Below are 22,851 nucleotides of genomic sequence, written 5' to 3' on the forward strand. Positions count from 1 at the left end.
GTGGCTGGATATTCTACCAGAAAAGGTCCACTTCTTTTACTGTGAAATGACAAATTGTTTAGATTGTTTGAACTGATTGTTTCTGTCCCTAAAGGGGAACCTGTGTGTGTGTGTGTGTGTGTGTGTGTGTGTACAGAACCAGCATTTTCGACAACTTGGGATTATAACAAGAGAGATGGAATATTGTGGGGTTTTGTTGTTGTTGTTTATTTGCTTATTTTGTTTGTTTTTGAAAGAGGAAGGGGCAGAAGGGAAATAAATTAGAGGATAGATCAGGATGAAAGACTCAAGGAAGAGAATGGAAATAGGTTTTTCTTTTTAATTGTGGTAAAATACAGGTTACAAAAAATTCACCATCTTAACCATTTTTAAGTGATATTAAGTATATTCACAGAGTTGTGCAACCAATTACCACCATCCATCTCCAGAACTCTTTCCATTTTGCAAAACTGAAACTCTGTGCCCATTGAACACTAATGCCCCTCCAATCCCTGGCAACCACCATTCTACGTTGGGTTACTATGTATTTGACTGCTCTAGGTGCCTCATTTAAGTGGAATCATACAGTATTTGTCTTTTTGTGACATCCCTTAGCAGAATGACTTCAAGGTTCATCTATGTTGTAGCATGTGTCAGGATTTCCTTCCTTTTTAAGGCTGAGTAAGTCTAGTTACCATACAAAATTCTTACAATATTATTTTTTTTAAAGATTTTATTTATTTATTTGAGAGAGAGAGAATGAGAGACAGAGAGCACGAGAGGGAAGAGGGTCAGAGGGAGAAGCAGACCCCCCACTGAGCAGGGAGCCAGATGTGGGACTCGGTCCCGGGTCTCCAGGATCATGACCTGAGCCGAAGGCAGTCACTTAACCAACTGAGCCAGCCAGGCGCCCCAAAATTCTTACAATATTATTGACTGTATTCCCTATGCTGTACATTACATCCCCATGTCTTATTTATTTTATAACTGAAGGATTGCACCTCTTAATCCCCTTCACCTATTTCATCCATCCCCCATCTCCCATCCCCCTCCCCTCTGGCAACCATCAGTTTGTTCTCTGTTTCTAGGCATCTGTTTTGTTTTGTTTGTTTTGCCTTTTAGATTCCACATATAAGTGAAATCATACAGTATTTGTCTTTCTCTGTCTGACTAATTTTACTTAGCATAATACCCTCTGGTCTATCTTTGTTGTCATGAATGGCAAGATTTCATTCTTTTTTATGGTGGAGTAATATTCCATTGTGCATATATACCACATCTTCTTATCCATTTATCTATTGATGGACACTTAGATTGCTTCCATATGTTGGCTATTGTAAATAATGCTGCATTAACATAGCAGTATGTGTGTCTTTTCAAATTAGTGCTTTCGTTTTCTTTGGAAAATGTTTCCAGAAGTGGAATTGCCGGATCATATGGTACTTCTATTTTAATTTTTAAAGGAACCTCTATACTGTTTTCCATTGTGGCTGAAGCAATTTACATTCCCATTAACAGTGCACAAGGGTTCCCTTTTCTTTGCATCCTTGCCAACATTTGCTTCTTGTCTTTTTGATAATATTCATTGTGATAAATGTGAGGTGATATCTCACTGTGGTCTTGATTTGCATTTTCTTCATTATTAGTGACCTTAAGTGTCTTTTCATGTGCCTGTTGGCCATCTGTATATCTTCTCTGGAAAACTATCTATTTGGGTCTTCTGCTCATTTTTAATAAGATTGTTTGCTTGATATTGAGTTGTATGAGTTTTTTATATATTTTGGTATTATCCCATAGGGGGCTATGGGATATAGCATTTGCAAATATCTTCTCCATTTAGTAGGTTGCCTTTTCATTTTGTTGATGGTTTCCTTTGCTGTGCAAAAGCTTTTCACTTTGATGTAGTTCCATTTGTTTATTTTTGCTTTTGTTGTCCTTGTCTGGGGAGACAGATCCAAACAAATACTGCTAAGACCAATGTCAAAGAGCTTACTGCCTAAGTTTTCATCTAGGAATTTTATGGTTTTGGTTCTTACATTTAAGTCTTTAATCCATTTTAAGTTTATTTTTGTATACGGTGTAATTTTTGTTGTTGCTGTTAAGTTGTATATTCTGGGTATTTACATGATTTGCAAATATTTTCTTCTAGAAGTTGTATAGTTTCTGCTCTTGCACTTAGCTATTTAATCCATTTTGAGTTAATTTTTGTACATGGTATAAGGTAGGGATCCAACTTTATTTTTTTGCATGTAGATATTGAGCTTTCCCACTACCATTTGTTGAAAAGACTGTCCTTTTTCCACTGAATAGTCTTGGCATCTTTTTTGAAAATCATTTAGCCATATATGTTAGGACTTATTTCTGGGCTTTCTGTTCTAGTCCAGTGGTCTATATGTCTTTCTTTATACCAGCTCCACACTGTTTTGATTACTTTAGCTTTATGATAAGTTTTGATATAAGGAAGTATGAGACCTCCAACTTTTTCTTTTTCAAGATTGTTTTAGCTATTCAGGGTTTCTTGAAAATCCATATGAATTTCAGGATAGATGTTTTTATTTCTGCAAAGAATGTCACTGGGATTTTAACAGGGATTGCACTGAATCTGTAGATGACTTTGAGTAGTACAAACATCTTACTAGTATTATGTCCTCCTATCCATGAACATGGGATAAGGAAAGATCCAGTTTTTAGCCTTGTCATTTATTCTCTTTGTTCCTTTGCCATCATCCACTTCTGTACATCAAAGTGACAATTCTAGAATAGTGGTGACAAAATAGCACTGACAGCCCCCAGTCCTAAGGTCCCATGTTGGCTAAAACAACTCTCAAGAATATGGTTGTAGAGCTAGGCATTGAAGAGCAGCTTTACAATTTTATCTGTGGGCCTGTTTCTCAGAAATTCTAACTACTAGAACTTGCTTAAGGAACCTACCACTCTGAACTCTGGTTTGCTGAAAATCAGAATGTTAAATGTCACATTGAAATGGAATAAAACTGCATAAAGGCCAGATAAGACAGATGGGCTCCCTGCTTTTCACATCACTTATCATGTTCCTTCTTGTTCTGAATGATTTGCTTTATAGGTATGTCTTCACTGGGATTTATATTTTTGAAGCTTTGATAAAAATATTGGCAAGAGGTTTTATTCTGGATGAGTTTTCTTTTCTTCGAGATCCATGGAACTGGCTGGACTCCATTGTCATTGTAACAGCGTAAGAATGTCAAAGATGTTTATTGAGGAAACTCAGGGTGGGAAAGAAGCTCCTTGGCTTCCACCAGGGCTTTGTGTGGGTCTCCATGAGTAACTGTGTCCTAATAATGCCTAGAGCTCTGAGTACAGTGTTGGTTGGCCCTGAAAAGCACCATGCAGCTGATTGGCCAGAGACCTCCAGCATGAATTCATTTCTAGGCCACATTCATGCTCTCATTCTTTCAGCCATTCACTTCCCAAACACTGGCCTATTATGGGCCAAGTTCTGTGCAAGATACAGGGGTTGTGATAATGAAAACAAAACAAAACAAACAGACATGGTTCTCACCCTCTTGAAACTCACAGTCCAGATGGGAAGAGAGAAAATTAACAACCATCACAATCTGGTAGGGTGAGTGTTAGGACAGGAATTGGGCATATATTGGGCTGTCAGAACGTGTAGGAGGAACCACAGAGTCTTAAAAATCTTTGGCTACTGCAAGCTCTCAAGGAGTTTTTTTTTTTTCATTTTCTCCTAGGAATTTTATAGATTTGGCTCTTAAGGTTAAGTCCATGGTCCATTTCGAGTTAATTATTATGTATATTGTGTATGACATGAGGTGAGAGTTGAAGTTCTTCTTGAAGGAAAGGACATCAGTTTGGCATCTGAATGATGAAACAGAGTCAGCAAAATAAAGAACAAGAAGAGTAATGGTCCACTGCCAGCACAATAATAATAAACCTCACATTACTTACTTTGTGCCAGTCATTGTTTTAAGCACTTTGCATATGTTTTCCTATTTAATATTCACGAAAGCCCTTTGAAGTAGATGCTATTAATAGCAGAGTTTTACACTTGAAATTCAATGATTGGGTGCTCCTGGCTATTGAAAAGTGGTGTAGTGCAGTGATGAGGGCTCTGGAGTCAGACTGCCTGGGTTTCTTCCGGGCTTGGCCACATAGTGAGACCTTAGGGAAGTGCACTGGGCCTGGAACTGGGTAGTCAATAAGTGTTTCAATTGATTTCTATTATCAATGGATGTAGCCACAACTGCATACTATTTCAAGGAATCCTCATCTATGTCCAAATATAAAAATGAGGGGGCGCCTGGGTTTCTCAGTCGTTAAGCATCTGCCTTCGGCTCAGGTCATGGTCCCAGGGTCCTGGGATCGAGCCCCGTGTCGGGCTCCCTGCTCAGCGGGAAGCCTGCTTCTCCCTCTCCCATTACCCCTGCTCGTGTTCCCTCTCTTGCTGTGTCTCTCTCTGTCAAATAAATAAAATCTTTAAAAAATATATATATAAAAATGAGCACAGCCTCCTGTGCAATCCGTAGTCCACAGCAACAGAGAATATTACCAGACCCCGAGATGAAGGTGAGGCTGAGAAGGGGAGGCCCCAGATTTCACCATGATAGACACAGGGCCCATGTTTATTTGTGGCCTTTGTGGAGATATACAGTGTGGCTGTAGGACTGAGTAGGCCCAGACTTTTCCTGTGCTTTGTCTTATAGGTTTGCAACATACATACCAGAAGCCAGGGAAAGCATCTTCGGTCTGTCCTCCCTGCGTACCTTCCGAGTGTTCAGAGCTTTGAAAGCAATTTCAGTGGTTTCAGGTAAGTCACTCTGATTTTCAACATTGCCTCTTAGCAGGAGGAATGTTCTTCTATATATAAAATTTCTCAAGATGTCATGTAAACCAAAACCAAACAAATTCTGCTCTACTCATTTATTTGATCATTCAATAAATGTGTATTTGAGCATATGTCTAGACACCGTGCTAGCTGCTTGGGGTATATCATAACAGTGAGTGAACAGACAGAGGTCTCTGCCCTCATGGAGTTCACATTCTGGGTCGGGGTGGGGAGACAGACACTAAGCAATAACAATAATTAAGAGGTAATTATCTATCCTGTTTAGAAGGTGATATGTGCCATGGAAAAATAAAGAGGAAAAGTAAACAACATGAGGGCTATTGGAAGTCACAGGGGTTCAGGGATGCAGGATGCAGTTTTCAATAGAGTACTCAGAATAGGTGTCATTGGGGGATGGGAGATGGGAGAGGATTTGAAGGCAGTGAGGGAGTTTCATAAGCAGATATATGGGAGAGAGTGTTCTGCGCACAGGTGACAGCCAGTAGTGCAGGCTGAGGAATAGAAAGGATATAGGTGGGGCTGAGTAGACAGAGTGAAGGGCTGTGTGGTAGAAGTGGGACTGCATAAGTGAAGGGGAGGCACATAACCACTAGGAGGACTAGGGCTTTGCTCTGAGAAAATGGGGGCTACGTGAGGGCTTTGAGCAGAGGAGTCACATGATCTGGCAGGGGTTTTGTTTTGATTTATTTTTATGGAAGTAAAGGTGACACACAATGTTACATTAGTTTCAGGTGTACAACATAGTGATTCCACAATTCTATAAATTATGCTGTGCTCACCACAACTGTAGCTCCCATCTGTCACCATATGATGCTATTACAATACCATTGACTATGTTCCCTATGCTGTACCTTTCATCCCCATGACTTATTAATTCCAAAACTGGAAGCCTGTGCCTCCCACTCCCCTTCACTCTTTTGTTCATGCCCCTCCTCCCATCCCCCTGGCAACCACCGGTTTGTTCTCTGTATTATGAGTTTCCATTTTGTTTTGTTTGTTCATTTGTTTTGTTTTGGAGATTCCACATGTAAGTGAAATTATGCAATATTTGTCTTTCTCTGTCTGACTTATTTCACTTAAGCATAATACCCTCTAGGTCTATCCATGTTGTCGCAAATGGCAATATCTCATTCTTTTTTATGGCTGAGTAATATTCCACTGTGTGTGTGTGTATAAATATATATACACACACATTTTTATACATATACCACATCTTCTTTATCCATTCATCTAATCTGACAGGTTTTAAATGGACTACTCTGGCTGTTGCATGGAGAATAGAATGTGGGGGAGCAAAGGTGGAAGCAGAAAGATCAGATAGGAGGCATGGTAATCATCATGGAAATGTGCCACTCAGATCTCCTGCTGCAGGGAGCATAGCTGACTGATGATCCCAGCTGCCGCATCTTTGGATTCACAACTGCATTCATGTACATGCCAAGATCACACTTTCCCTGCATGTCAGGGGGACTAGTGCAGGCCCATTCCTAAAGGATAAAGTCCTAAAGGACTTTAGCTCAGGGGCTCCTCAGGAACCTGGTTGAGACTCTCTCACAGTGGCACTACAGTCTGAGGCTCTTCTTGTCCGGTCCTCCTTCCTTACCACTCTCCTTTCCCAGGTGTCAGCCCTGTGTCATAGTCTGATGCTCTCCCAGCCAGCTGTACTCACTTCCCCTTCTTCTTCACAGGCATGTCACCCAACAGATCTCTTGCACTTCTGGTTCCAGTGGATCTGCTTCTCAGAGAACCCAAAATGACACAAGAGGCCACTGTCATAATCCAAGAAAAGAGATGGTTGTGCTCTCAGATCAGATGGTGGTAGAAGAATTGGTAGACAGTTGTCCGACTCTATGAATTTGAAGGTAGAAACAATAGGATTTCCTGATAGGCTGATTGTATGTGTGATGTGAGCAAAAGAAAAGAGTCAAGGATGAGTCAAGGTTTTTGGCCTGAGTGACTGGAAGGGTGGAGTCATCGTAGACTGACACAGGGAAGGCTGTGAGAGGAGCAGGTCTAGGGGTCAGATGAGGAGTTAGCTTTGGATGTGCTCTGTTTGAGATAGCTGTGAGACATCAAATGGAAGTATCAAGTAGGTAATGAGGTATACAAGTCTGGAGGTCCAGGCAGCAGCTTGGGCTGGAGATATCATTTTGGAAATCATGAGCCTATAGATGATACTTGGAGCCATGAAATCTGATGAGATCACCAAGAGAGTGAGCCTAGATGAAAAATAGAAGAGGGCCAAGGACTGAGTCCCAGGGCACTACCTTAAAGGTGAAGGGAGAAGGGGAGAAACCAGCAAAGGGGATGAGCAGGAGCCACCAGAAAGTAAGAGGGAAAGGTGGATCCTGGAAGCTATGTAAGGAAGGTGTTCTATGAATCAGGATGAAGCTAAGGATGGGTTGTGAATATGAACCAGAGTTTATAAAAAATGAGGTTATTATGGCATACCCTTCTCCTCTCCTTCCTTTTTCCTTTACATTAAAAAATCTTTACTAAAAGATATTCCCTCTCTGGAGTCCTTCACTCCCCCCTTCTTCTTCCCTTCCCTTCTAATCTCTTCTATCAATGCTTAGCTCCACTACCAAAACTCTAGGCAATTTGGATCCTTTCAAACAGAGGCAGTGGGTTATTTTTTGAAACCTCAGAAAAAAAACTACATAGTGATAAACTGGCAGCCAAGGACACTTCATGTAGAATTTGTCCCTCTCCTCCTTTCCTTCCTCTTTTGCAAGGTGGACCTTGGTTTTCCAGGTAAATTTAGGGCCTTTTTGCCTTGTGTTTCCAACGGGTAATATATACATCAGGCAGTCACTTAGCAGCTGTAGTGTTTCCTTCTTCATCTCTAAGCAGGTGAACATAGTCTCCATTTTGACCCATGAAACTCATGAGATCCTTGGATACTTTTTGGAAGTAAGGATGTGAGGTAGGACCATTTAAGGGACTTTGTAAAAATTATTCAGGAATCAGAGCCATCTTTCATCCAGATGCTCTTGCTTTAGAGAAGACTCAAGCATGCTGTTATAGATGAGAGTCCAGTGTAGATGAGGTTGAAGCATCTGCTTGTTTGGCTGCAGCTGGGGATACAGTGAATGTCCCAGCTTGTCCTGAAGCCTCCTCCTTATGTGGCATCACACTGTGGAAGGGTCATTTGCTGCATGGCCTCCCATTAAGTGTTGCTTTCTGTTCTCAAGTCTACCAGTCATGGTTTACACCAATTAGTTGAAACGTTGCCACTTTGTGCCATCTCACACATTGTAAGTCATGTCTGGTTGTTCATCTCTCCAGCTGTGCTGAGAGCAGAGCCCGGACTCAGTGGTGTACTGGAGCTGACTTGTTCTGGCTCCTCAGCAGCAGATTGTGCATGTCCTTTTCCAGCTCTGCATCCAGGGATGTCATGTAGTTTCGCTTGAAACCAGCAGGGTGAGAGGGCTCTCTGGAGGGAGAAAAGGGATCTACACTACATAATTCAGCAAAGAAGTCTGTAAATGCTATAGATAGGACTTGCTCTGCACACACACTCCTCCCCCACACAGAAAGCTGATTTTTTTTTTAAGACTTATTTATTTTAGAGAGAGAGAAAGAGCAGGGGTGGGGAGGAGCAGAGGGAGAGAGAGAGAGAATCCCAAGCAGACTCCGTGCTGAGTACAGAGCCCGACACGTGGCTTGATCTCATGACCCTCAGATCATGACCTGAGCAGAAAGCAAGAGTCAGAGGCTTAACTGACTGCACCACCCCGGCACCCTCAGAAAGCTGATTTTAAACATTTACCATTGTACCACAAGGTTATGTCTTTCTTATTTTGTATCTTGGCAGCCTAGCAGTGTGCCATGGACACAGTAGGAGCTTAGTAAATATTTCTTGAATTTTTTTAAAAAACCTATTATAAGTAGTAATCTGAGTTTTTTTTCCCTAGAATATTCTCATTATCTGGGTCCAGACAAAGCTCCTCCTTCTAGCTCCCTGCCCCCCAATTTAGCACTGTCTCATGGCACCTTGCATACCTTGTAGTAGGTGATGACTACTGAATGTTAAATACAGGTCTGTCTCCTCTAGGGTGGCCTCATTTTGGCCTTGGTGCTGCATGAAATCCTCAGCTGTGAGGTGTCTGTACAACTGTAATCAAGTTGTCTGTGTGGGATGTTTCTACTCAAAGTCTTCTCACTAATTCTTCAGAGCAGCCCTGTGCAGACACAGGGCAGGATGAAGAGGCTGAACTCTAGACTGCTGGACTACTCAATGCCATACAACTTCTCAGGCAGAGTTAGAACCAGAATTCATGGCATCAGAATCCTAGGCCAGGCCAGTTTCTGATTCTAGCCTGCAGCTGGGCGATATTTGAGGCCTTGGCTGTTCCCTTCCTGACCCTTGCCCTTGTCTGCTGTGTGTGCGAGTGGGGGCTTCTCCCCACACCAGTCCTTCTCCTCCCCAGGTCTGAAGGTCATTGTTGGGGCCTTGCTGCGCTCTGTGAAGAAGCTTGTTGACGTGATGATCCTGACTCTCTTTTGCCTCAGCATCTTCGCCCTGGTAGGTCAGCAGCTCTTCATGGGAAGTCTGAACCAGAGATGTCTCCATAATGACTGTAGGAATATCGATAACCCTGATGGTAAATATTCCACCTTTCACATCTTGGTCTGTGCATGGTTAACTTTTATTGTCATCACTCATAGTATCTATAGATCTGCATTACAGAGTCTCTTAGGAGCAAGGATGACTTCATCCATCCAGAGTTCTCATGCAGACAGATGCATTCTTAGAGCACTGCCTCGTTCTTTGGGTTTCCATGGAGAAGGCAAAGCCTGCAGCCACATCCACACAAGTGGTGTCAGCTCCTATCTCTTCCCCTATGGATCTGCCTGATTCTTTGTCATGTTTTGCAGAAGTCTTCAGAATGCCTGCATTTGTCCAGCAACTTCCCAGCCCTCCTCCTTGGGTATTTTCTCCAATGATATCACTTCTTTTCCTGTTGCATCCTCTCCACACTGAAGTCAACCCTACAGCAATTTCATGTGTCCGGGATCTCATGTGGCTAAGCCCTCTCCATGACTGTCTTGGGCTGAGTCTGTGTCCAACTTCCCCCAGGGCATGGCCTCTGGTGCAGTTCTACGCACTGAGGGGCCTCAGGGGCATGGTGGTGTCGCTGCTTGCTCCTCCTCCTCCTTCTTCCTTCTTCCTTTCCCTCCTTTTCTCTTACTCCTTCCTGAGGGGTTAGGCTCTGGTTCCTCTCTGGCCATCCACTTTGATCATTTCAGAGGATTCCAAACCATTCGTTTCAAGCCAATCTGGCATATTTCCTATTGTCTTTCCTTTCAGGTTTGTTTTTTTAATCTGAACTTATGATTCTTTCCTTCTCAGACAATTGCTTTGAAAAGAAAAATTCCTCTGAATTCAGAATGTGTGGCATCTGGATGGGTAACAGGTAAGAGGTTCATATCTCCATTTTTCTCCCAAGCACAGTACCAGTGGACCTTTTGGGGTAATATGGCAAACAGTACTGATTATTTCATGTGTCTAGGCAAGTTTAGACATGCATTATTAAGTTATTAATAATTCATTATTATAATTATTAATAATAAAATTAATTCATTAATTTAAAAATTAATAGTAAAATTATACACTTAATTATAATTAATATTATAATAATTATTTCCAAGTGTTTAGAGTAGCTTTCTCCAAGTCATGTTGAATTTATAGCTGAAGAAACCTACTGAAAATGTGATATTTTGACTTTGTGAAATGGGTATTCAAGACTTTCAAAGGGTAGGGAGAACATTATGACTGAGAGCCCCGTGGAGTCCTTATTTCCTGTCCGGTGGCATGGACCTGATGCAAGACTATCTGAACATCTTCCTCTGTTTGCTCATGTGTTGATCACCACTGCCTCTAATTTCATATACAGTTGTATCTGTGTTCATACACATTCACCCTAGAGGCTCATAGCTCTCTGGCCCTTTAGGGATACCCTTCTTTCTTCCAGAGTATCAGTGCTCTCTGTGGTGAGAAATTCAATTCAGGATGATTTAATTAGTGTATTTCAAATTAAGATAATATGCTAGTCACTCTGATAAAATAGGCTAAATTTGTTCCTCAATAACAAATATGTATCAAAGGCTAATAGCATACTAAATTCTGTGGTAGCCCCAAAGAATGCAAATATGAGCTAGAGATCACTTTCCTCTTGAATCTGGCATCTCACAGGAAGGAGAGAAAGTGTGTTTGACTCCTTGAAAGTGTGATGAGTGTTTTAAAAGAGACATGTAGGTACTGAGAGAAATTGAACAGAGGGTATAACCCTGTCTGTAAAATGAGGGAAGTGTCCTCTAATGCCACCTGGGTGGTCATAGGTTCAGATTCAGTCAAACTCACAAGACATCATAGACTTTATTCTAATAAAAGGTTTACTGAGTTCTCTAAAATGATCTGCAACAGGACACACTGCATCCACAGTGCTTTCATTTAATGAGGGGACCAACAGCTGTCACATACAGTGCTTCCTTTACCCCACACAGGGTAAGTACAGTTACTGTAGGCAAAATCCAAGGTGGGGTCAGCCACTTGGACACATAGACACAGTAGCCTTGGCTTCTAACTGGTCCTTATCGTGTCCTCATCTCTCTAAGCTTGTGTACCAATCATAGCTCTCTAGTCTAGGTGTAGTCTCAAAGCTCAGGAGTTTTATAGAAGACCAACTCCTAGTACATGACCTTCCCCATTGATCATAACACAGTAGTTTCCAAGGAGATGGCAGGTCTAAGGTCACCTTCATAGGCAGCTCTCTGTCTGTCCAGGGCCCAGGCCTGGTTTTCAGCCTTTACTTGCTGCCTCCTTCCCTGAGAACCAACTGACTGGTGACCACAATATGGATCTAAAGCATGAGTAGGAGGTTCTGGTAGGTGAGGATATAGAGTGAACAATTTCAGTCCATAGAATAGTAAGGGGGGAGGCTTTGGGCCTGAGGGCATGAGCTCAGGGGCAGTAAGAAGCCCAGCAGCTTATTAAGCAGAGGCAGGAGACTAGAACTAACACTGCAAGACCTGGTAGCCCATCAGTGCCAAGGATTTTTACATTGATCACAAAGGAAACAAGACCTGAGCAGATTAGTTGTTTGTAAAAGTCACTACAGCTGCTATGTGGAGAATGGATGCATAGAGCAGATGAGGCAGCCACTTAGAAGACTAGGTTGATACAGATGAAAGTCACGAAGCAGTGCAGTGGAGATGATGAGAAATGGATGGATGAATTCCAAAGACATTTAGGAGACAGAAAGAACAAGATAGTGACTTGAAGAAGGGGGTTGGCATGTACACTGTGCACGAGTGTATGTGTGGGAGGGTGGTGGATGTGTTGAGGGGAGAAAACTGTTAGAGGTGTTTCTCTTGCTTCTGGGGTGAGTGACTGGTGAAGTTTTTGCCAAGATGGGACCACTGGAGGAGAGACTTAATTACCTGTATATGTTGACAGGAAGGCATATCTAGACAGGGGGATATTGGACAAAACAAGCTAATATCTTGAATGGTGACCAAGAAGTAAGATAAATCAAGTATGTTAGGTTCAGCCCCAATAGGTTCCTGGAAAATAAGGGTGCTGGGACTTCACAGGGTTTCACTGAGGTCTGGTGGGGAAGAGGGCACAATGGATGTCTTCCTTCTGAGTCACCCTAACGCAAAGCCTACCACTCACTGAGTCCTACTCTGCCCACCAAGCAAACTCCCAATCAACTTGTCAGGACCTCTGATTAAATGCGACTGAACAGCCCAGGCTCACCAGATAGCTGAAGAAAGTCTTTGGCATAAAAGGGGCCGAGATAAAGAAACAGGAAAAATGAACATTGTCATAGTTCAGGCAGCTATACAAAATACTGTAGACTGGGTGACTTATAAACAACAGAAACTTATTTCTCACAGTTCCGGAGGCTGGATAGACAATATCAGGGCACCAGCTTGGTTGGGTTCTAATGAGGGCCCTCTTTTTGGCTGTAGGTGGCAGTCTTCTCTGTTGTGTCCTCCCATGGCAGAAAGGAAGCTCTCTGGGGTCTCTTTTATGAGGGTGCGAATCCCATTATGAGGGCTCCACCCTCCCACCCTAATCACCACCCACAGGCCCCACCTCCCAACAGCATCACATTGGAGATTAGGACTGCAACTCAAAAATTTCAGGAGGACCCAAACATTCAGGCCATAAGAACCGTGGACAAAGCAACAGTTCAGAGAGAACAAAAAAGGACTTTTAAAACTTTAAATAGGGTCCTCAGTGAATTAAGAGAGATATTATATGCATAAAAACAAAAATAGCTCATTATGAAAAAGGAATAGTCACTAAGCAAGAAAGATTTTTTTTTTTTTTTAGTAACATGATTACAAAATATCAGTAATAGAATTAAAAGGTCAAGTAGAGGAAATAGTCCAGAGAGTAGCAACGAAAGACAGAGACAGAGAATATGAGAATAAATATCAAACCAGAAGTTCCAACTTTTGACTAAATAGAAATTCCTGAAACAGGGCACAGAAAAAACAAAAGGGAGAAAATTAGCAATGCCACAATACAGAGAATTTTCCTGAGCTTAAGGATGCAAGTCCCTCAGCATCCCACAAGGTGCCCAACACAATGAGTGAAGAAGGTCCATGCCAAGTGCATTATTGTGGACTTTCGGGGAAAAGATTCTAAAACCAAAGAGAAAAAGGTCACCCACAAAGGAACAAAAATCAAAATGGCATCAGAATTCTCAACAGCCACACAGGATAATAACTGCACAGTGCCTTCATATTTCTAAGGAAAAATTATTTTCAAATCAGATTTCTACTTCTGGCCAAACAATCAATCAGCTGTGAAGGTAGAATAAAGATATACTCACATATGCAAAGATCACCCAGTCTTCTTAAGAAGCCACTTGAGATTTGTTCCAGAAAAATGAGAAAGTAAAACTTGGAAAAAGCAACACACAAGAGCCAAGGAAAAAACGTATCCAACCCCAGAGAGCCATTGACACAGGCCACAGTATTTTTTGAAAAGAGGGATATAAGTAGTGATAAGTGGGATGGGATGTTGAGGAGCTAACTCTCATCTTAGCAGGAACTTAATCAGCAAGGACTAAAATTGGTATATATCAGCATAAATGTTATCTTTAAAGATATGGACATAAAAGAGTTGAAAGTTGTTGACTTGGCAGTGTGTAAATGATAATTAAAGAATGATGGAATGGTTTTCATTACAAGCCTCTTGGTGCCACATGATTTTTAAACCACATGCATGTATTACTTTGATCAAAATAATGTATTTATTAAAAATGAAGAAAGTATCTACCCTTAGTATTATCTGATAGATGCACTTAATGATGTGTGCTTTGGTGATGTGGGCAAAGACCTATGTGCAAGAGATCTACTGTTTGTAAAGTAAGACCCAAATGGTAATGAGAACAAAAGACTGTTAACAACTGAAACCCTAAATCTTCACCGCTAGCAGAGCAATTAAATAAATCATAGAACTGTAAGACATGAAAAGAAATATTTCCTTGTATAGCTTGTGTGGAAAGACCTCCAAGCTATATTGTTCCATGAAAAAAACAAGGCGCAAGAGAATAGTCAAAGAACAATCCCATATATGTATTGTAAAAGATGTGTACTGGTGCATATGTGCTTCTCTTGCCCTTTATTACCACTAATTGTTCACTGTATCACTGCACTTAATTTTTAATGAAAAACTGCTGATATGAGCTTACTAATCAATCCATCTGAAAAGAGTCAGTGAGTGCCCTCAGTAAGGGATAAGCTGGAAGGCTTGGCAGGTGGGGCATGGCCCCTCTATAAATAGTCTGCACCCAGGACTTTCCCTTATGAGCCTGTGGCTCTCAGAAGAGCTGGTGCCTTGGCTGGGATGGGTGGGGGGTGGGAGGGAAGCTGGCCTGCAGGGAACGTAATTCCTCCTCTGTTCCGTTGTTTCCATCTAGTGCCTGTTCTGAAAATTTTCAGTGCACACACACCAAAAGGAATCCTGACTATAATTATACCAATTTTGACAACTTTGGCTGGTCTTTTCTTGCCATGTTTCGGCTTATGACCCAAGATTCCTGGGAGAAGCTTTATCAACAGGTTATCTAATTATTCTCTCTCGTTCTCCTTCCCCCTCTCTCCTTCCACCCTCCCCCCTCCACTCTTTCCTACCTCTCTATCACTCATCTTTCTGTCATTTATTCATAACTTATCATCTACCCTCCTCCTTTGTCATCTGTTTATCATCCTCAATAGTTGGACTGTTAAATTCTACCTTAGATATTCTGTTAGAAACATACAAAACATCTCCTCTTCCTAGAAACGTTAGCCCTCTCCGGATTCCACCACCAGCGCTTCAGTTTTCATGAAGCATTCCTTTCTCTCCTGCCTTTTAAATTCTAAAATGCAACTACCCTTGAGAAAGTCATAACAAAGTACCATGTCTTAAGTGGGAATATAAGGATGGCATCTGCTCACTGATGGGCATCAAGAGTCCCTGGGTGATGGGAGGCTATAGACGAGGAGGAGGACTGATTGCTACTGTATCATGTCTGCTTGAGGTGACGGTCCCCCCTCTGTAGAAAAAGGTTTTAGAGGCAAGTGTGTGCTCTGTCCTTTGCAGACCTTGCGTGCCTCAGGGCTCTACTCAGTTTTCTTCTTTGTGGTGGTCATCTTCCTGGGCTCTTTCTACCTGATTAACTTAACCCTGGCTGTTGTCACCATGGCTTATGAGGAACAGAACAGAAATGTAGCTGCTGAGACAGAGGCCAAGGAGAAGTTGTTCCAGGAAGCCCAGCGGCTGCTGAAGGAGGAGAAGGAGGTAAGGGCATGCAGTGTCAGATAGTGGGGTCTGCTTGGGTGAGGGCGTACTGCAGAGGCCATGAGACCTGGTCTCAGAGCTTTCTCTACTGGTGCTTTTCTGGGAACTGAAGCCCTGTGAACACTGGCTCTGCTGCTGTCTCTCACTATGAAGTCCAGGCACAGAGCTCTTAAGAACCAGGAACCCTAGATTTTCTGAAATCTGGGCCTTCTAGGACAGACCCCAGACTGCTGGCTAGAGGATAAAATGTACATATATGTAAACTAAGGCTCTGCTCCAGGATTTCTTATGGGAATCTGGAGATGTATGTGTTCAGGGCCTTTGCTTGGCAGGGTTTGGGAAAGCAGTAATGGTGTTCTACCATTAAAGACAATAGCTGAGATCACCTCTCCCTTCTTGAAATTCCTGTCATATTTATAGCCCATTCTCATTGTTTCCTTGGTATCATTTTCCCATTCTAAGATTTCAGGAACATGTTCTTTCTCATCCTCCACAGATACTCGTCAGTGGGGAGCCCATCCTGCTTAATACCTGCATCATCAGGCACGAATATTTATTGAGTGCCTAGCACATACTGGACTCTGTGCTCAGAGTTAGTGATAGAGATATGAAAGAGTTAACTTGCCTTTGAGGCTGCAATTTCTGTGGGTAAACAAATAGGATATGTGCCTCTGATAAATAATAACAAAGCTAGTGTATTCCAAGTACATGATGAACAATCTAAATGGTATGATGCTTCCAGAAGAGAGGAGAGAACACTTGCGAAGTTTGGGTCATTTGCAGCATTTTATGGGGAGGTATAATCTGTTTATTAATTGCTTTTGTTCACTTTCTAAGGCTCTGGTTGCCATGGGAATTGACAGAAGTTCACTTAATTCCCTTGAAGCATCATCTTTTTCCCCAAAGAAGAGAAAGCTTTTTGGTAAAAGGAAAAGAAAGTCCTTTTTTTTGAGAGACTCTGGGAAAGACCAGCCTCCAGGATCAGATTCTGATGAAGATTCCACAAAAAAGGCAAGTCTTGGCCCAGAAATTAATGATACTATAGTACTTTTAGGGGAACAGGTCAAGTTGTCAGTCTAATTGAAAGGATTCATTCATTCATTTACTCATTTATCCATTTATCCATTTGTGCCTACTTCCCCACATCCATGTATCTAGTCAATGACCCATTTATTTACAAGCATCTATTTGAGGTGTTGACCATGTTTACTATCTGCTTGGCACTGGGGTAGCTACTGGGGATACATGAGATGTATGAAACAGACAACTAATGATGAAGACACACTGACAAGGAGGCAGTTACTGTTCAATGTGATTACTGACATGATGATCGCTATGGGAGAGCAGAGGAGAGGCAGTGTCTTAGTGGGGGTTCCCTCCAAAGGAAACACGGAGACATTAGAGCACAAGTAGATTATTCAGGAAGTGATCCCAGGAAGCACCAAGAGGAGAGGGAAGAATCGATACATGGAAGAGCAGGTGGCCAATTAAGGTTCATTATCAAGCCTGTGACCACTGATGGTTGGAGTTTAATCTCCATGGAGTGAGGGCACTAGAGTATTTATACACCAACTTTGGTCCATCATTGGTTCCAGACTGCTGGGTTCCAGACATAATCATTTTCATGGGTTTTTGACTTGGCATGCATTAGGGAAGAGGGTGATCAAGTCAGCAGGGAAAGCCTCAGGTAGGACCCAGGGACATACAGATTCAGCCAACAGCAGCATCTGCTTCAGACAACCAACCCAGACTTGTGGGAGTGGGAAAAGAGCCATGGATTGGAAGCAGTGTCTGTGCCGAGAGGATGAATTAATGTTTCATCCTTTGGTAAAAAGTGAATGGAGTACCACAGGTAGAGGGAACAGCACATACAAAGGCCTGGAGGCAAAGGAGAGCAGGAGAACATGATCCAGTGGAACACTTGGGAGTGTGGGTGCACACGCACATGTGTGTATGTGATGAAGCTGGAGGGTGGGTGGTGAGAGACTATAGCAGTAAGATGGGGTCATCACAAAAGGCCTTGAAGCCAGCTCAGGGGTTCACCCTTTACTCAGAGAGCAAGGGCCAAGCAGTTTTGAAAGGTTTTAAGCAAAAGAGTGACAACCAGATTGACAGTTTTGAAATCCTAGATGCATTGAAGAGACGGGACGGGAGTAGGACAGAATTGGAGGCAACCAGTTAAGAAGCTGTGGCAGTTTCTTTCCCTGTCCATTTTTGCCATTCTAACTGGTGTAAGATGGTATCTCAGTGTGGTTTTTTTTTTTTTTTTTTTCCCCAAGTCATACATTTTATTTATACATATGATATAGACCTCATAATATGTTATTACATCTTTGCTTTAAATGGTCAATTAACATTTAAAAAATTCAAAATTGAGAAAAATAACTTTAATATTTATCAGTTCTGGAGCTCTTTATTCCTTTCTGTAGACCCAAGTTCTTATCCAGCATTATTTAACTTCAGCATAAAGAGGTTTTTTTTTTTTTAAATTTTTTTATTGTTGTGTTAATCCCCATACATTACATCATTAGTTTTAGATATAGTGTTCCATGATTCAGTGTGGTTTTGATTTGGATTTCCCTGATGGCTAAGGATGATGAACATTTTTTCATGTGTCTGTTAGCCATTTGTATATCTTCTTCAGAGAAGTGTCTTTTCATATCTTCTGCCCACTTTTTGACTTGATTATTTGTTTTTTGGGTGTGAGAGACTATGGACTCTGAGAAACAAACAGGGTTTTAGAGGGGAGGGGGGAGGGGGTATTGGTTAGCCCGGTGATGGGTATTAAGGAGGGCACGTACTGCATGGAGCACTGAGTGTTATACGAAAACAATGGATCGTGGATCACCACATCAAAAACCAATGATGTATTGTATGGTGACTAACATAACATAATAAAATTAAAAATAAATAAATAAATAAAAAGTAAATAAATAAAAGAAATATTCTGGAAAAAAAAAGAATTTCTCAAACTCAATACCCAAAATCATCATCATCATCATCATCATCATCATCCAATCAAGAAATGGGCAGAAGACATGAACAGACATTTCTCCAAAAAAGACATGCAAATGACTAACGTTTAACATCACTAGCCATCATGGAAATTCAAATCAAAACCACAATGAGATACCACCTCACACCAGTCAGAATGGCTAAAATTAACAAATCAGGAAATGACAGATGTTGGCGAGGATGTGGAGAAAGAGGAACCCTCTTTACACTGTTGGTGGGAATGCAAGCTGGTACAGCCACTCTGGAAAACAGTATTTAGGTTCCTCAAGATGTTAAAAATAGAACTACCCTACTACCCAACAATTGCACTACTGGGAATTTACCCCAAAGACACAGATGTAGTGAAAAGAAGGGGCACCTGCACCCCAATGTTCATAGCAGCAATGTCCACAATATCCAAACTGTGGAAGGAGCCGAGATGCCCTTCAACAGATGAATGGATAAAGAAGACGTGGTCCATATATACAATGGAATACTACTCAGCCATCAGAAGGGATAAATACCTACAATTTGCATTGACATGGATGGAACTGGAGGGGATTATGCTAAGTGAAATAAGTCAATCAGAGAAAGGCAGTTATCATATGGTTTCATCATATGTGGAACATAAGGAATAGCATGGAGGACCATAGCGGAAGGGAAGGAAAACTGAATGGGAAGAAATCAGAGAGGGAGACAAACCATGAGAGACTTCAGGAACCAAACTGAGGGTTACAGAAGGGAGGGGGCTGGGGGGATGGGGTAACTGGGTGATGGGTATTAAGGAGGGCACATGTGATGAGCACTGGGTGTTATATGCAAATAATGAATTGTTGAACACTACATCAAAAACTAAAGATGTACTATATATTGGCTAAATGAACATAATTAAATAAATAAATATGCTTTCTACATGAAAACCAAAAAAAAAAAAAAAAAAAGAAGCTGTGGCAGTAATCCAAGAGGCGACAGGGGCTTAAACTGTGGTTAGGGCGGGAGGATGAAGAGAGAATAACAGGGTGCAGTGATCTCCAGAAGATAAGATTCAGCAGTCGACTAGATGTACAGGGTGGGGAAGATGCCCGGTTGATGGCTTGGGTAGCCAACTTGATAGAGGGCAGTTTACTGAGACAGGAAAGGAACATGTCCTGTGGGTGGGGAAGAAGGAAAGTTCAGTTTTGAACGTGGCAAGTTTGAAATGCCTGTGGGGCATCCTAGCAGGGATATTGAGTAGGCCATAGGATATGCAGAAATGAAGCTATGGGGAGATGTGCGGTAGGAAAAAAGCCCCCCCTTTTTTTTAATCAGTGAGGTGGGGTATGTTCAAACATGTTTTAATTGTGGAGAGAAACTTCAAAGGAGAGGAAAATGTTGAAGATACAGACCATGGAATAATGGCTAGAGCCACTTTCCTGAGATGGAAGGAAGAGGTGAAGTGGTCAGAAGGGGGCTGTGCACACCTGAGGGTGGGGTGGGGAAAGGGGGTCTGGGAGTCTTTGCAGAAGTAGGTGGACAAACCTCATTCACTGCTGTGAGCAGCTCTCTGATGGAATGACAGGGACAGATCTCTTGGTTTAGAGACTTCTTTAATGTCAGGTGATAGCATATTGAAGAGACTGCAAGTATTTTTTAATATTTTGAGGGTTTTTCCTCATTTCACAAAACAATAGACCAAGAACAGACAGCTAATAAGAAGTCTTTTCCCTAAACCGAAAGAGAACTAGCTATAGAAAGACTATAGATTGCCTTTAAAATAGCTTATCACAAGGGATAGTGCCCTCTGGGGCCCTGGTTGGTCAGAACTTTGGGGAAATAAGTCATTATGGGTAGTTTTCTAGGTATCTGGAGATTTATGTCTTTTCACCTCCAGAGACTGTAGAATTGGAGGTAAAGTGAGAGTCAAGCTCCTGGACACAGCCTGAAGGAGTGCTTGAGGTTTAGTATATAGAAGTTGTTGTATGTATTTTGGCTGTTCTTTTTAAGTTACTGACTGTTTTTAAATCAATTTAGGCAGCCATTCAGGGCACTTCACCATCTGGCCCCAATCCACCCTTCTAAATGTATCCCCCACTTCTGCCACTCAAAAACATTGTTTCTAAATTCAATTTTTTATTGCTTTTGTACCCTGAACTGTTGCTCATTCGTTTTTATAAAATTTTGCTTGCTCTTTGTTGACAATGAATAAATCACAGAGAAAGAAAATTTTCTGTAGCTGGGACCCTGGAAATGTGCATGCATAAGAAATATGAATGGTCAAACTATATTGCACTTATCTACTAAATATGAAATACAAAAACTGAACCTTCAGTGTGCCATGAAATGGGAGTGAGTGGACCTATATAAGATATGAAGTGTCTCTGAGGCATGTGGCATTGAAACAAAGTAGCTTGTGAAGTTTTGAGGAGAGGCAGCCTCTTTGCTTTGAAGGTCTGTCATGCCTGCCTTCTCTTACAGCCACACATCCTAGAGCAAACCAAACGACTATCCCAGAATCTGTCAGTGGATTACTTCGATGAGCACAGGGACCCCTTCCAAAGACAGAGGGCCCTGAGCGCTGTCAGCATCCTCACCATCACCGTGCAGGGTAAGCTCTGCCTCCCAGCCCCAGGGAGAGCCGAACTGCAGTGATGTCCCTCCATTCTCCTCTCCTCCCCCAGAAGCCCTCTGAAGCCCCCTGTATTTCTTGCAGAGTCACTTCTTGTGCCTCATTGGAGCATGTGAGCTAAGTGACTCGGAAGAAGTGGGCCCACCCTGAGTTGGCCCTTGGGTAGTGGTGTGAACTGGCTAGCCTTGTGATGGGACTTGGGACCAAGAGTACAGACAGGACCTCCCAATCAGGCCAGGCAGTCACATGAGGTTGCAATGACAATGATAGTGACCAAAGAAGAGAAGACACAGAAGTTTCCAGTAGTTGACAGTTGTATTTGAGGTTAGAGTTAGGAATCTGGCATGGACGATGGAAGATCTATGTAGATAGGCTGGAACCATCTGATGGACCTTATTAACAGCAGGTAACCAGGACCCAACTAAGGGTTTGGGTTCAAAGGCAGGACTCAAGTCCTTACAAGGGTGGGGTCAGATTGATCCTTAACACTTTTGAGCCTGTTGTATCAACTCATTTGGCTGGCATGAGTCCCTGAAATGGTGCCAGGGAAATCAGGGGTCCAGCAGCCTTATGGCCTGAACTCAACCAGCTGGAGAGGACATTTTCTTTCAATGCATGTAGATGCCCCTGCCTGAATACCTCTCCTTCCCTTGAGCCCTGGTAGCTCTATGTGCCTCTGTTACAGCTGTCACCATGGTCTGCCTTGAATGAACATAACTTGAGCTTATATTTCTCTCTCTCATGGGTTCACATCCAGTATTGGCTTCCATATCTGTATCGCTAGCCATGCAGCCCAGCTCCCAGATGCTAAATACAAGTATAAAGACTAGATGTACATGGCTATACCACATGGAAGTTGCATATGGGAAACCTTTCCAGCTACACCCATCAGTGCCCTTCTTGGCTGATCAGGTTGTTCATAGGAGACCCTAGGGAAGTGGGAGGAAGGAATGCACTCAGGCCAATAGCAGTCAGATGGATTCAGAGCTAACTACTCACTGCTCTTTCACATTCTCCTTCTCCAGAACAAGAAAAATCACAGGAGCCTTGCCTCCCATGTGGGGGAAACCTGGCATCCAAATACCTCGTGTGGAACTGTAGCCCCCAATGGGTGTGCATTAAGAAGGCCCTGAGAACCGTGATGACTGACCCATTTACTGAGCTGGCCATCACCATCTGTATCATCGTCAACACTATCTTCTTGGCCATGGATCATTACAACATGCGCCGGAGTTTTGATTCTATGTTGCATATAGGGAATTTGGTAACTTTAGGCTTTTTAAAATATAAAAATATTTCAAACTGTGAATTATAATTCTTTCAAAGTCTAAACATGTTGTGAATGGCCTAACCTAGCCTAGGTCTTTGGTCCCATTAAGTAGAGTTGAGGGAGAAGATGACTGTTAGGATTTTGTTTTTACCCAGTTCAGTAATTTTCCATGGGCCCTGTGTGGGCTCTCTGGTATGCTAAGGCATCTCTTTAGTCATCCAGTGGGAAGCAGGAAGCCAGCAGACATCTTAAAAGTTCAGCCATTTGGGATGATCAAGAAAACGTTAACCATATCCAGAGACCCTGGTAATGTGTCCCATGGTCCCTGGTGATATGGATGACATCATTTGTCA

The 22,851-nt window shown here is 42.2% G+C and overlaps 1 protein-coding gene across 1 annotated transcript in view; it reads left to right on the plus strand.

Annotated features, from left to right (window-relative positions):
* The window catches only part of SCN11A (sodium voltage-gated channel alpha subunit 11), a 90,137-nt gene that overhangs the window by 15,966 nt on the left and 51,320 nt on the right, over positions 1–22,851 (plus strand). Inside the window, exons 5-13 of the mRNA XM_078073458.1 lie at positions 3,062–3,190; positions 4,680–4,783; positions 9,256–9,429; positions 10,179–10,242; positions 14,767–14,908; positions 15,432–15,629; positions 16,467–16,640; positions 21,078–21,207; positions 22,254–22,492. Of these exons, the coding sequence (XP_077929584.1) occupies positions 3,062–3,190; positions 4,680–4,783; positions 9,256–9,429; positions 10,179–10,242; positions 14,767–14,908; positions 15,432–15,629; positions 16,467–16,640; positions 21,078–21,207; positions 22,254–22,492 (1,354 nt within the window). The remainder of the gene's footprint in view (positions 1–3,061; positions 3,191–4,679; positions 4,784–9,255; positions 9,430–10,178; positions 10,243–14,766; positions 14,909–15,431; positions 15,630–16,466; positions 16,641–21,077; positions 21,208–22,253; positions 22,493–22,851) is intronic.

This window comes from Halichoerus grypus, chromosome 1 (genome assembly GCF_964656455.1).
Source record: "Halichoerus grypus chromosome 1, mHalGry1.hap1.1, whole genome shotgun sequence".
Classification (NCBI taxonomy): Eukaryota; Metazoa; Chordata; class Mammalia; order Carnivora; family Phocidae; genus Halichoerus; species Halichoerus grypus.